The 12,756-nt window shown below is 43.0% G+C and overlaps 5 protein-coding genes across 9 annotated transcripts; 1 reads left to right on the forward strand and 4 right to left on the reverse strand.

Annotated features, from left to right (window-relative positions):
- Positions 1 to 5: 5 nt before the first annotated feature.
- On the reverse strand, positions 6 to 4,108 carry LOC108112867. Of its 5 annotated transcripts, XM_017223194.2 has the most exons (7): positions 3,947 to 4,108; positions 3,790 to 3,887; positions 1,765 to 2,036; positions 855 to 1,529; positions 724 to 801; positions 420 to 675; positions 6 to 364 (listed from the first exon to the last, which is right to left on the reverse strand). In XM_017223194.2, the coding sequence occupies exons 3-7, from the start codon at positions 1,943 to 1,945 to the stop codon at positions 211 to 213; spliced, it is 1,344 nt and encodes a 447-aa protein (XP_017078683.1). In that variant the 5' UTR covers positions 1,946 to 2,036; positions 3,790 to 3,887; positions 3,947 to 4,108; the 3' UTR covers positions 6 to 210. The 5 variants fall into 5 exon arrangements, with proteins under 5 accessions (XP_017078683.1, XP_017078686.1, XP_017078682.1 ...); XM_017223197.2 differs by having other exon boundaries at positions 420 to 654; positions 3,790 to 4,108; XM_017223193.2 differs by having other exon boundaries at positions 3,790 to 4,108.
- Positions 4,109 to 4,407: 299 nt separating this feature from the next.
- Positions 4,408 to 6,117, reverse strand: LOC108112869 (ataxin-10). Its single transcript, XM_017223199.2, has 3 exons — positions 6,085 to 6,117; positions 4,948 to 6,028; positions 4,408 to 4,890 (listed from the first exon to the last, which is right to left on the reverse strand). Exons 1-3 carry the CDS (start codon positions 6,094 to 6,096, stop codon positions 4,727 to 4,729), a joined length of 1,257 nt encoding a protein of 418 aa, XP_017078688.1. The 5' UTR covers positions 6,097 to 6,117; the 3' UTR covers positions 4,408 to 4,726.
- A 54-nt stretch (positions 6,118 to 6,171) lies between these two features.
- LOC108112870 lies at positions 6,172 to 8,013 on the forward strand. Its single transcript, XM_017223200.1, has 3 exons — positions 6,172 to 7,329; positions 7,390 to 7,526; positions 7,588 to 8,013. Exons 1-3 carry the CDS (start codon positions 6,310 to 6,312, stop codon positions 7,646 to 7,648), a joined length of 1,218 nt encoding a protein of 405 aa, XP_017078689.1. The 5' UTR covers positions 6,172 to 6,309; the 3' UTR covers positions 7,649 to 8,013.
- Positions 7,980 to 9,859, reverse strand: LOC108112871 (SH3 domain-containing protein Dlish). Its single transcript, XM_017223201.2, is given in 4 exon segments — positions 7,980 to 8,842; positions 8,845 to 9,041; positions 9,099 to 9,222; positions 9,396 to 9,859. Coding segments are annotated over 4 exon segments (1,062 nt in total). The 5' UTR covers positions 9,442 to 9,859; the 3' UTR covers positions 7,980 to 8,147.
- Positions 9,499 to 10,614, reverse strand: LOC108112872. Its single transcript, XM_017223202.1, has one exon. The coding sequence runs from the start codon at positions 10,422 to 10,424 to the stop codon at positions 9,873 to 9,875; it is 552 nt and encodes a 183-aa protein (XP_017078691.1). The 5' UTR covers positions 10,425 to 10,614; the 3' UTR covers positions 9,499 to 9,872.
- Between the last annotated feature and the right edge of the window lie 2,142 nt (positions 10,615 to 12,756).

The following is a 12,756-nucleotide window of genomic DNA, read 5'->3' on the forward strand; positions in this document are numbered from 1 at the left end:
ATAACTGACTGAAAACAATTCCTTTATTGCCTTGAGATTCTTATAGTTATAAAGCGAACATTTTAAATACAGCCATTATGAAAACAACAAATAACAATAGTGAAATGAAAAGCAACGGCGACAATTATGCCGGTTGCTTTGGTCTTTGGTCGCAGGAGGGATATCCCACAGAAAAGGGTATCCGGTCATCGTGGCCCGATGCAGATGCAGTTATCTACCCATGATAGTGGGCTCATCCGCCATTGCCACCTCGTCATTGGGCGCCTTGGCGCCCTTCTTCTTGCCAGAGTACCACAGGAACATAACACCGCACAGAATATTGTCAGCAAACGTGAACCAGGCCAAGAAAACGCCATAGCCATAGCTGATAGGAGGAAATGAGAAAAATCCTTTATCCCACAAGGAATGTCATAACTTACGTTAGCTGTGCTCCGTCAGGATATGCGTAAAACAGATGTTCCCTGGTGTAGTCAATCGATGAGAAAAGCACCTGCAGCACCACTAAGGCTGTTGAGGCGGCAACCAAATGGATGCCGCCCGCCAAACGCTTGAACATGTACCGCGGATTCATGAACGTGTAAAAGGAGAAAACGGCGCCAAGGCTCATCACGAACAGAGTTATGCAGGCAAAGGACGCCTGCGTCCGGATATAGTCTGAAAGGGAATACCAAGAGACTGCCAATTAGGAGCCGTCGCTTTAAAAGAGGATTCTCATATACCTACCCAGTAGTTCATCATCGAAACCGGGCTCATTTCGTAGGGCATTGGAGTTAGGGAACATATCGATATACTTGCAGCGCTCTACAAAAAGGAGCTTACTAAGAAAAGGGATTACATAAGGGTTTTCTACTTACGATTCGGGATGTAGGTGTAATATGTGGGCTGGCCTTTCTTGGGCTGCAATGGCGGCACTAGGATTAGGATCACACGCTCGTCGTTCAGCACATAAGCAGGAATATTTATATCCCGAATGTAGGTGCCCAGCAGACGAACCACAAGAGGATAATCCGTCCAGTTAGTGAAAATGGCCAATTGCGCCACCTCAGGAATCACGTAGTACGACCAGGTGTTGTTGTACTTAACTCGCTGGAGCGCCGAGCCAAAAGTTTTCCTCTCAATAATTCCGTTCACGTCTAGCGGGTTAATGGGTATGGGCTTATTGGCCGTGGCATTAAACTGCCTTTGGTTCTCATCGGTATTCATCACTAAAGTGCGGAAGGCATTTCGCAGCGTCTGGAACTCTTCGTCCTCCCCTCGCACCCAATGGGCAAACATGTGTCGTCGCGCGGATTCCGTGAAGTTGTCCGATGTATCCAGCTTCTCCTGTGCAAAATCCTTAATGAAATCCATGTGAGAAAGATTCCGCTTGGCCTCGTTGATGTTCGTCTGCGAAGTGTATGACATGGAACTAAAATTGCGCACCACCTGGGCATTGCTCAAGGCATTTGGCACAATGGTGTTTCTGCAGTGTCGCCACAATCCTGAGTGAGAGGACATGAAGAAGCGCCGCGACTCGGGAATGAAAATTCCTTGGAAGAGTAAAGAATTAATAGTGTTTTATAACCGCCAAAAGAAAGTAAATTCATTTACATTTTTTTTTTAATCTTTGGAAATTATTTTTTGGAATTTGAAATATCATTGAAATCATTCATTGATTCCGTAGTTTAACAATAGATAACATAATGTAATTTGTTTACATAATAAAAATGAAAGTATCTTTTTAACAATAAAGTCTAGTAATCAATTCTCAGATTCATAACTTACCCTTTCCGCCGGAAATGATGATCCAGTGGTCGGTCGAAATGGCCACTATCCAGATCAGTAGGGAAACGGCCATGAGCAGGCTACAGCCAAGCAGAACTCGCCGCTGGAACATATAGGCCTCCATCAGCGGTCGGCGAACCTCATCTCGACCGATGGTCGACGTGGACACGTCGCGCTTCATTATGGCTCAGGTCTTGGCTCACGCTCCCCTCCTAGGGCTCTCTGGACGATGGCAAGGGGCAATCCACACGCACATGGAACAAAGCACGTTCCTGGGAGAGGAAGTTAACCCATTTATAATCTCTCCCCAGACAATGAAGTCATGCGGACATATCGCACACATGTTGGACATTGTCGGGCGGCGTTTTCGTCATTCGGCAGGTGTTTCACAGAGCCTACTGCCCGCCCCAACCGATCTCAACCTCTCTAATTTAAACAATATTTTATTTTTATACTAGGCAAACAGTGGCAGGCAGAAGAAGAATATTGGGTCTTCAAAAACTAGCGATAAAAGATATTTTAAGGGAAAGGAAAAACAAACAAATGTACGAAATACTAGTAAAGAGAATATTTTGGGAAAAAAAAAGTAATTAAAAAGAACTTTTATAAAATTGTTTTTAATATACATATAAAGATTTTTATGCAAATGGCAATAATATTATATATATTTAAACTAGATTTCTTTATAAAAAATTTCAACTAAATTATTAGCAGTACTTTTATTTTGTCCTGTGTTGTATGTTTGCCTCCCAGAAAATCCGCGAGAACGTGCCCATTAATTATGTTGTTTTTGGAGAATCCGATTTATTTATTTTATTTGTGTATTTACATACATGTTGCCACGACAACCAGAAATTCCCATTCGAAAATGGTTTTTCGTCTTTGGTCTGTGACAGAAATTAAGCAAATTAGTGGACACATTCAGGCGAGAAAAATAAATGACAAAAATGCGAATTCCTTTTCAAAATTATTTCGGCTCTTTCGCGGAATATTTTGCGAGAATTAGGTGCGCCCCCTCCAAGTGGGTGTTCGGATGGGTAGATGGAGTGGCGGCAAGCGGGAATTGGCGGTTGCTGCCGAGGAGGGGTGTGCGTGCACAAGTGCCATATACACATAGTTAGTACTACTGCCTGCCATGTGGATGCCGTCCAAATTTTCGTTTTTCCTATTTTGTTTCGAGATAATAATTGGGCTACCAAAAGTGTCACCTTATATATGCAAATACATATATTTTTTTGTATTGGGAAACGCAAAGAAAACAAGGAGAAATTTTCACTTTATTCTTTTTATGGCGCCAGATTCTTAGTCTGTACTTCCGCGATCTATTCCGGGAATAAATCTTGCAGTTGCAGATGCATTTGCCTCATCAGGAGTTGGGGGAGTTGCAGCACTTGCGTCATGAAGTGCGTCATTAAAAGGGAAGAACAAGTTCTATCCGTTCTGTGCCACTTTTCTTTGAATAGGTTTTTCAGCATTTTTCTTGTAGTTTTTTAGTCGTTCTTTAGGCACGCACAGATTACAGCAAACAGTTTGCATTATTTTTAGACCAACCGCACGTTTAGCAGATTCCTTGACTGACAAAACGGTTGGAAGCCAAAGCATCATTAATTCACAACTCATTGTCGCTTTTTTTTGGGCGCGAATATATTGACACTTTTGACAGGCAGAAATTTTATATTTTTCGAAAAAAATAACGCACACCAAAATAAATCGCGAAACGTTTTTATTTATTTGTTTTGTATCTCAGCCTTTGTTTTACTTGCTGTCGGCCATTGTGTTTTTGGTATGTGCCGCATTATTCAGACGTCGCAACACGTTGAATTCCGCCCCGGCGTAAAAGAAGCGAATTTTGAGAAATGTGTATTTAATTAATGCCCCGCATAAATAAGGCCAATGCCAGCGGATTTGGATCAGCACCGCCACCTCCTCCTCCGTCTCCTTGTCAGCCCACCTTATAAGCTGTCCGGCAGTGTTAGCGTTTGTCAGGTATCCTGATTATATAAGAGCGATCACCTCGATGTTTACCATTAAAGCTGCAAGCGGTGCAACGGAGATCTCTGGCTGGGCCCCAGGCTAATTGTTTATGAATGAACTGTTTGGTTTTTATGAGCTGCCCGGCTCGTCTAAAATAAAATTTCGTTAATCTACCAACTAAAAATCGAGGCGAACTAGCGATAACAACCAAAATAAACGGCTATATTGCACGCGAAGCAGACCAAAAACCAAAAATTCGAAATAAAAGAGCGCGATCTTGGGGTTTTCGGTTCCTTTCGAATGGATCGCGGCGGTACGGCTCCGTCTGCTGCTGGCCAAGGCAGAGCACAGACTGACTGGCTACTAGCCACTAGTGGTTGTCGCTCGCTTGCCTTTTCCTTTTCTATTCTTTTGGGGAGCGCGCCGAGCTAAAACAAAGGCAGGCATTGGGTTAGCCAGCATAAACATAAAATCGTTCTACATACACCGCTGGGAGCGGAACTGAAAGAGGGAGATTGGGCAGGGTGGAGCTGCCACCTGCAGCAAGTCGCCGAAGGAATTACTCGAGCAGACGTCATCGTTGCTTAATTGCGCCATAAACATGAACTCTACTCCACCGATGATTCCGCTGATGCGGCAGTGTGTGCACAAATTTAGAATTTAGATGAATTTAGGCATCTCTTTTTTAATGGTACACAGAGCATGGTACATGGGCAGCTATTTTTATATCTTCGCTAGCCACGCTAGCCGTCCGACACATTTCCCTCCGCTTTGCCATTAAACGTTGACATCGCGTTTATGAATGCCGTTGGCTATCTGTTGGCATACCATTAGCGCATTGTACAGCCTCAAAAAGGGGGGCAACGACTGGGCGGAGGATGACGTGTGTGTGAATAACATCTAACCACTTGTTGGCCAGCCAGTGGTCGTGCCTCGTTTGCTGATTCCGTATGGGTAGATGGATGCTGTTAATTGGCTAGGTGAGCGATTATTGCCTGTCGGATATGCGAAGCGCCCCCATATCCAGGTTGAGTTCGGTAAGGATGTCGTTGGGTGCCGAGCCCTGCATAGTGAGGCCAGCAATCACTTGCTGTGCCTCAGGGCAGTTGATGCAAGCGTTCCGGATGGCCAAGATGCTCCATTCTCGCATTACTGTAGATGGAAATGTATTAAGTTTATCGAATTATATTAAGGTTTATGCTATCATACAAGGATTTCGAGCATCCATCGTTGTGCATTCCAGCAGAGTGGGTAGAAGTTGTGTATCCAGGCAGTAACCTTTATTGGCTTTGTTGTCGTATAGAAGATTGGCACAGCAGCGCACAAGAAGCGTTTTCAGTTCGTATGAGACCTTTTTTTCATATTGGGCATCAATTCCTGAAGTTAGCGCCACCTCTTCCAGCTTTGTCATGGGTTTATCCAGTCCGCCTCCATCTGGTTCCTTGCCGGCAGATACCACACACCTTAGCAGGCTGCTAACGTTTATGAATAGCGATTGGTCCGTAGAGTAGACATTTGCATACTTTTCAGAGCCACTGGCGCTGGCAATAATGCGTAGCAAAGTGTGAACTTCTCGAGGGTGGAGCTCATGTTTAAGCTTAAGAGTTTCACGCAGGAGACAATCAGATTTAAGGCGGAATTCCTTGGCAAAGTGTTGTAGCAGAAAGAGAGTCACCTCACCATTGGGACTGTTTTCCCTTAGATAGTGAGCTACATAGTCTAGAAACGAAACCCGATCCTCAGTCTCCAGCTTCTGATAACAAGCCACACAGGCACGGCCATTCTGCACGATAAAATGCTCGAGGAAAAAGTGCAGATACTCAAAGTTGTATGTGCATTGACCCTCGTTTAGAGCTCGCCATAGCCGAACACATGTTTGGAGCGCCACCTGGTCACTAATGAGACCACGGCCACTGAGGTAAATATTGTACATGATCATGAGCAGTACATTATTCGAGCTGCCCAGTGGAACTGCGGAAGCTTGTTCGGAAATCTTTGAGCCGTGCTTATTCCAGGTGAGGGTTTGGGTAGTCTCATTATTAACCACACTATTTGCTAACACTTGGAGGGATAAGTTGTGTATAATACGATGGTCTGTCCGCATCGCTGGATTAAAAGCCAAGGCATCGAGGAAGATGGAGAACTCCGCACTACCTGCCAAAGCCTCTTGATTTTCTCTTCCTTTCGTGAGCAATAATCGTAGGTTTTTGAGTAATGCCGTGATTTCCTCCTCATTTTCAGTTACATTTAGATTTACAAGCTTTTGTATAAGCTCAATGCTTTCGTTTTTCTAATGAAAATAAGTAATTAAAAACAATAACACCGTAATATGACAATAATATTTACCACATGCTCCATTTTCGATAAATCCTCAGCTGTTTGCCGCCATACCTTATCGATTGCCAACAGAGCTAGCCAACACTGCCGCAATGAGGTCAGAAAAAGTGCGGTCACATTGTATTCCACAAAAGAAAAATAACAAAAGAAAAGGAAGAAAAGCTATTTCTTTTCGCCAAATTAAAAGTCATGTAGCAAACAAAAAGCTACTGCGGAAACAAACCAAACAAAGCAATGTCACTGCGGGCGCTCCGAAAGAGAGAAACAGGCAGTAGCTACGGCAATAATAACAACCATTTAGCACCTGTAAGAACTTCTCAAGCAACACTCTTCAAGAAGGCCAGCACAGCAACAACGTCACCGAAGAAATCGTTGCTTAAAACTGGGAGCTCGAGCCGGGGATCGGACAAAAAAAAGTTGTTCCGGCAGCGGAAGCTACTCGGTCGAAAGTGTCACTCGAATCCTGACCTGCGACAAGTGGGGAAGTACCAAAATAACAGCCTGTTGCGCAGCAAATCGGAGGGGGATGTTAGTGTAGTCCTGGCCAATTCCGGTGCTCCGTTAACAGTGGCCAACGCTAAATCAGAGGTGTGTCTGCAGAGAATTAGTTCTCACAGTTACGAACAACATTCGAGAACTGCAATAAATAGAAACGATATGCTAGGCGGTGCTCGATCACACCGCGACTTGACGCAGTCCTCGTATGGCCACCAGGCAGGAGGCCATGGTGTGGACTTGGAACCCAGCACTAGAGCGCCGCGTCGCATGAGTGAATGCAGTCTCGGCTACAGTCAATCCAGCTCCAGGCATACAGGCTCCAATTCTATGTTCGCGAGTCAGATGACACTCTCCTCAGGATCAGTGGTTCCCCCCGTTGATCCCAATGCCGTGCTGAGGGTCCCTATCATCGGCTACGAGGTGATGGAGGAGCGGGCGCGCTTTACTGTCTACAAGCTGCGCGTCGAGAATCCAGAGACCAACGACTGTTGGCTTGTAATGCGGCGGTACACCGACTTTGTGCGGTTAAATGGCAAGCTTAAGCAGACTTTCCCGAATCTCACGCTCATGCTGCCGCGAAAGAAGCTTTTTGGCGATAACTTCAATGCCGTCTTTCTGGACAATCGCGTGCAAGGCTTGCAGATCTTTGTCAACTCAGTGATGGCAAAGGAGGAGCTGCGCAAATGCAAACTAGTGCGGGAATTCTTTTGCCTGGACGAACCACCCTCTTACTCCGAGTCCATGGAGGAGTGTCGGGTAAGACTTTTCATACTAGATTTATAATTATTTCATATACTGAGGACTTATCCTTTTAAGGCAATTTTCGAGGCGCAAGAAGAGACAATTGTCCATCTAAAGCTACAGATACAAAACAAAAACGATCTCATACTCAGTTTGCAACAAAAGCTGCGCGAAGAGATGAATGAGAAGGACCAGCTTAGAGAGGCTATGAAGTGGGTTCAAAAAAAAAACTTTATAAAACATTATACATTAAAAAAAAAACACTTTTTTCAGAAATTTGGACCTCAATTGTTCGCATTGCTCCTCGGCCAACGATAGTCTGGGCCTGAATTAGACACCCGCCGAACCCAGGTGGTAACCCAAATCCAGTTGGACGTGCGTGTGTGTACAACATTATGCTGAGCATAACTCTACGCACTCGCACCTATAGTGGAACACATTCATATCCAATCCAATAATCCAAACCAAGTGCATATCTAGGGGCTCGCCCCGTTAGTGCTTTAGTATTCTAATCTAGACATAGATGCTAGCAAGTGCTGCCCAAGCTGTTACTGAATGGAATACAGTAGTATATTTTTTATATTCGTTTATGGGCAAACCTACAGTTAGGAATGAATTAATTAGATTAAGTGTATACGATATGTTATGCAAGCTCACATACAAAATAAACCTAAGGCACAATTTATTATTCAACGAAAATGGCATTGAAATGAAATTACACTTACGATAAATATATCTAATGCATAAAGTACCCAAATGGAATCCCAAAGGGGCCGATAATGATTCACATAAAGATCTGATAATTATAAGGATAATGGAAGTCAAAAAATGGTTTACAGACTTGTCATGGCAGGTGGACGGGCATAGGCTTTCGGAATGAAGCCGTATTTGCGGGTTTTCGGAGCATAGGCCCAAAGCCATCCATCAACAGTCTGATTGCTAAGATCGGCGTAAATCCAATCTCCTCGGCGAACGGAGAGGTACAAGTCGTCTGGAGCCTGCGCTTTGTAATCGTACAGCATTACCAGCTCCGTCCCGTGGTAGCGCAGATCATCCGTTCCCAAGCCCAGTGGCTGCTGTTGCTGTTGGGTTTGCTGGCCTTGTTGGCCCTGCTGCAGAATGGTTTCCATTGCATTAAGAGTAGCTTTCTGTTGTTGTAAAACTCGAACGCTGTCCGCAGGATAGATAAAACTGGCCGGCACAAAGCCTTCCTGGCCATCGCTGCGCATGATCCAAAACCAATCGGGATCGTCACGATTCAAAACAGTAACAAATTCGCCACGTTCCACGGATAAATCATTCTCGTCCCGAGCTATAAAGGTGTATAACACAATGCAACGCCCGGAGGGTTCTTTAACGAAGGGACTACACTCTGGCTCCAATAGTAGGATGTTTTCCATACTGTTGGCAGATCCTGGATTTAAAGTCTCATCGCAGAGTACATCCAGTTTGTTGTCCGTTCCAAGGAGTGGTAAATTTTCATCGATCGGTTGCTCAGGACACTGTTCCCTTGGCAGTTTTTTTTTACAGCTAAATCCGCCAGCTGTGTGTTGCAGGGAGCGCAGTAGGAGAACGGTATGAAGCCCTCTTGTCGCGAGTCCTGACCAATAACATAAACCCAGTCGTTTTCTCTGTACAGGATATTAACCAGCTGACCACGCTTCACCTCCAGTTCATCATCAACGCAGGGTGTAAAGTCGTGCAGCACTACCATCTTGGAATCGGGACTGGAATGGAAAGGGTATTTTAAAAATATGTTAATGAAATTCTACAGATATACATACCTTAGACCGTGTTCTTTTTCGATGCCCACACGCACTAATGTTTCAATGCTCGAGGAACCAGTTATGCGGCCCATTCCTAGTCCTCCCACAGCTGGCAAATCCCTCTCTATGCTGGCATTTGTAGCTAAAATTTAATATTTTTAAAAATTAGTAAAGATTTAATCAAAATTTTAAATCTTTTAAACTTAGTTTATTATACTATTCAGCAATACATTTTTTCTCAGTGTACCAAGCAACAAGTTCGTGATTGAAGTCTTTCGTTTTCAGTGCTGCTTCTTCCGCTTTGCTTTAACTTACCTTTCTTCTTGTCGCGCCGCATGCGCACGGGACAAAGAAATGCCATATCTTTCCCCTTCCTCTAATTACACCCCTTTAAACCGAAAAACACGGCCAAATTATGTAAAATTGTTTAATTTCTTTATTGTTTGTATCCGACACTAGTGCTTTCTTCTTCTTCATCTACTCTGCTGCTAGAGATGGAACACATGCGATTCAACAATCTCGATTCTAATGCATATCGATTTTTTTATGACGCGCCAAAATTTAAAAAATATTTCTGTGTTTTTGGTATACGTGTTGGCTCTGCTCTTTCAAGCATGCAAATACTTTGGAAAGCGTGAACTGCTCTTGAATTCGGCCTTCGATTTCTGGGCATTGCACTCGGGCCGGTGTTCACCTTGGTAGTACATGTGTTTATGTGAATTAGCTCTATAGCTGAAGCATAAAAAATTAGATATTTTGCTGAGATTTCTAAAAAAGTTCTTCCGTTAGCTCCTAAGATTTGGGGCGACGTAAATTCTTCGACTTTTTTGTGGGGCGTCTAGCTGCAGGTTGATTCTTGTAATATCTATACGCCCGGTGCCGTGGTATAGCATAATCCAGTACATGAGTAACCTTTATCGCTTTGTAGGTGCATGCCAAAGATACGATGAGCTTTCCTAAATAAAAGACATCCTGTCGTAAAAACATATAGATCTTAGGGAAACTTTCCAGAATGTTCATTGCCAGTCTAGTGTTGAGTATTAGATCCCGTAAAATATCCGTAAAGTTGTGGAATTGGTGCCATACAACCCACACAAGGAGCTGGGTGGACATATAAAAGACCACTAGTTCAAGCAGCAGGCGCCACAGTTCCTGCAATGGTGGCCAATTAATTACCCGCACATGATGCAGAAGGAACACTGTTGACAGGACGAAAAGAGCCGCCGGAAGATCCGAGATATGGTCCATGGGCAGAGCATTGCAACCGGCCATGTAAAGGCCCACGCATCCAATACTGCCTGCCACCAGCTCCGTGATCTCGTACATTCCTTGAACAACCACCATTCCCGACGATTTTGATTAATTTAATTGGGTATATCCTTGCCTCAGTGGACCAACGATGAATTTGCTTCAGGAAAAAGAGTTACTGATTTTCTAATGGGGATCGTTTTGAGTTTCGCTTAACAACACTGTCAAGGATATATATTCAAAGTCTACTGAGATATAATGATGTTTAAATATTGACGGTTACTACATAGAACACTTATATATTGAAATATGATTAAATTCAATACTACGAGCTCTGGTGAATTTGAATTACAAAATTCTCCTTCTCTAACACAGACTTAAACTCGCTTTATAGCTCACGTCACTTCAGTTCTTTGACAGCATTGAACAAGTGGGGCCAATGCACTATTTTGGTGCCAAGGATAAAACTTTCGCATGCAATTTTCGATTATAAATCCGCGAGAGCAAAACTGATGAAAAGGGGATAAAAGATAGGGTGGGAAAGAGAATCATTAGAGAGAGAAAGGATGGGTACAAAGAGAGAAAGTGTGCAAACTGACCTACACTTCGGCATATCCCACATACCCTTAACTAAATTGCGCATTAAGCATCTCAAACATTATCCCTCTAACAGTAGCAGCAGCAGGTGCCACACCCCCAAAAAAGCGCCTTTCAACTTGACTTTTGACTACTACGCAGTTGATTTCACATCCGCATCACATAGCCATCACATCCCCATCCGAAAACCCATCCCCATGCCCTATCCCAAGTTAAAGCAGAGAGAGCTGTCTGCCTTATGAGTTAATCGATAGAGAGGATTCTGCGCAGTCTTCGAATCCTCGGATGCCATTCACAAAAAGGGGCGGCCAATGGGCAGGGCAGGAGGTGGATGGATGGGTGAATCTGGTGGGTGGACGCGCTGCCCACTCATCATGGCTGTTGTGTCTGCGGGTAATTGTTGCTCGGACCTCTGATGTCCAAAAAATGAGACTAGACAGCGGGCCAAATTAAGAGGAATGAGCCGGAAAATGGGGTAAAGTGGCAGCTCCGGCCGGAAAAAGTAGCTCACTGGCTTTGTGGGTCAGCTATTTTGGGTTGTCACGCATATTTTAATAAGATATATTATATATGCCCGGAATATATGCAGTCGCCCTTGCATAAATTAAAGCTCGAAATGGCCTTGAAAGAATCGCACCCCTAAAATGTTGCAACAAAAGTGGTGAAATACAAGCATCATGACCTTGTCGATGAATTATTTCGTGAATCTATGTAAGTGACCCTTAAAGCTTCTAAGCGGGATGCGATTTGGTTGCCTTTGATGAAAATATTATTTATTATATTTGTAAAATAAAATATAAAACACTTTCTTTAAATTTGTTTTCTAAAAAGGATTATTAATCACTTCGGATATTCTTTTTAATATAAGAATAAATTAACTTTTTCAAAGCAACTTGGAAATCTTTAAAGCATCTTGAATCGCTTAATATGATTTGCGAATTCATGTAAAACTAAAAACCATATAATTTCGCTTTAGATTGCACTTTCAATCGGGCAAGGAATGTGCCATTTCATCACATCATTGCAAACATTGTGTAATGTAATTGGCGAGATGGAAATATTTTGCCGGAAAGCGAAATAATGAAGGGGGAGTAAAAGGTGGTAGGGAAAACTGCAACGGCGGCGAATGATAGAGAAATAAACATTATTTTTGTTCAAAAATACGCTATGCACGTATTTCGATTTCGCTAAAAATGTTCAGACATTGGCAATTTTCCAAAATGTATACAGATTTAAAAGAGGGATTATAATGACCGTGTAGATATGCATATACTTGTATACGATTAAACTCAAGCACTTGGCCTGGTCAAAAAACGAATAAGTGAAAGTTTCTAGGGGGGTCGACTTAACTTAACCCTATCGCTTACTTCGACTTGGGAACCACAAAATGCGCAATAAGAGCTGTCCTACAAGTCCATAAAAGTCCCAAATCCCTTTTCCGTTCGTGCCCAAGCATCAATTGCGGATTTCATTATCCGCCGCTCGCCTGCAACATTGTCAAATGGCACGTATACGGTCGTGGCCACGGATACTTACACGGCGACAAATTATCCTATTAAATGTGATTATACAATATTTATTACTGAAATATTTCATCTTATAAGATCTCTATTTTATTTGACTGAACAAATTTAAAGCTTTTAGAAACAATATAAAGAACCATCTGTGTTAATTCGTATTGGTATGTTATGCTAATAATTATTATTAAAACGCATCGTAAAACAGCAATACAAACAAATTGTGTTTATTGATGATTCCAGTTTTAGACCTGTACTAAATTAGCATTTTGGTTTTTGGCTAACTCTCTGCTGCATTTTTTTGGAAATGTCAG

Source organism: Drosophila eugracilis, unplaced genomic scaffold (genome assembly GCF_018153835.1).
Source record: "Drosophila eugracilis isolate 14026-0451.02 unplaced genomic scaffold, ASM1815383v1 contig_90, whole genome shotgun sequence".
NCBI lineage: Eukaryota > Metazoa > Arthropoda > Insecta > Diptera > Drosophilidae > Drosophila > Drosophila eugracilis.

Excerpts from the sequence above, each read along its gene's own strand:
- LOC108112872 (XM_017223202.1), bottom strand. The coding sequence starts at position 10,424 with ATGGTGGTTGTTCAAGGAATGTACGAGATCACGGAGCTGGTGGCAGGC.
- LOC108112870 (XM_017223200.1), top strand. The coding sequence starts at position 6,310 with ATGTCACTGCGGGCGCTCCGAAAGAGAGAAACAGGCAGTAGCTACGGC. Across the intron at positions 7,330-7,389 it reads AGTCCATGGAGGAGTGTCGG|GCAATTTTCGAGGCGCAAGA; the intron begins GTAAGACTTTTC and ends TATCCTTTTAAG. Across the intron at positions 7,527-7,587 it reads CAGCTTAGAGAGGCTATGAA|AAATTTGGACCTCAATTGTT; the intron begins GTGGGTTCAAAA and ends CACTTTTTTCAG.
- LOC108112867 (XM_017223194.2), bottom strand. The coding sequence starts at position 1,945 with ATGAAGCGCGACGTGTCCACGTCGACCATCGGTCGAGATGAGGTTCGC. Across the intron at positions 802-854 it reads TTACACCTACATCCCGAATC|AGCGCTGCAAGTATATCGAT; the intron begins GTAAGTAGAAAA and ends TCCTTTTTGTAG. Across the intron at positions 676-723 it reads TTTCGATGATGAACTACTGG|TCTCTTGGTATTCCCTTTCA; the intron begins GTAGGTATATGA and ends CCTAATTGGCAG.
- LOC108112869 (XM_017223199.2), bottom strand. Across the intron at positions 4,891-4,947 it reads GATGGATGCTCGAAATCCTT|TAATGCGAGAATGGAGCATC; the intron begins GTATGATAGCAT and ends TTCCATCTACAG.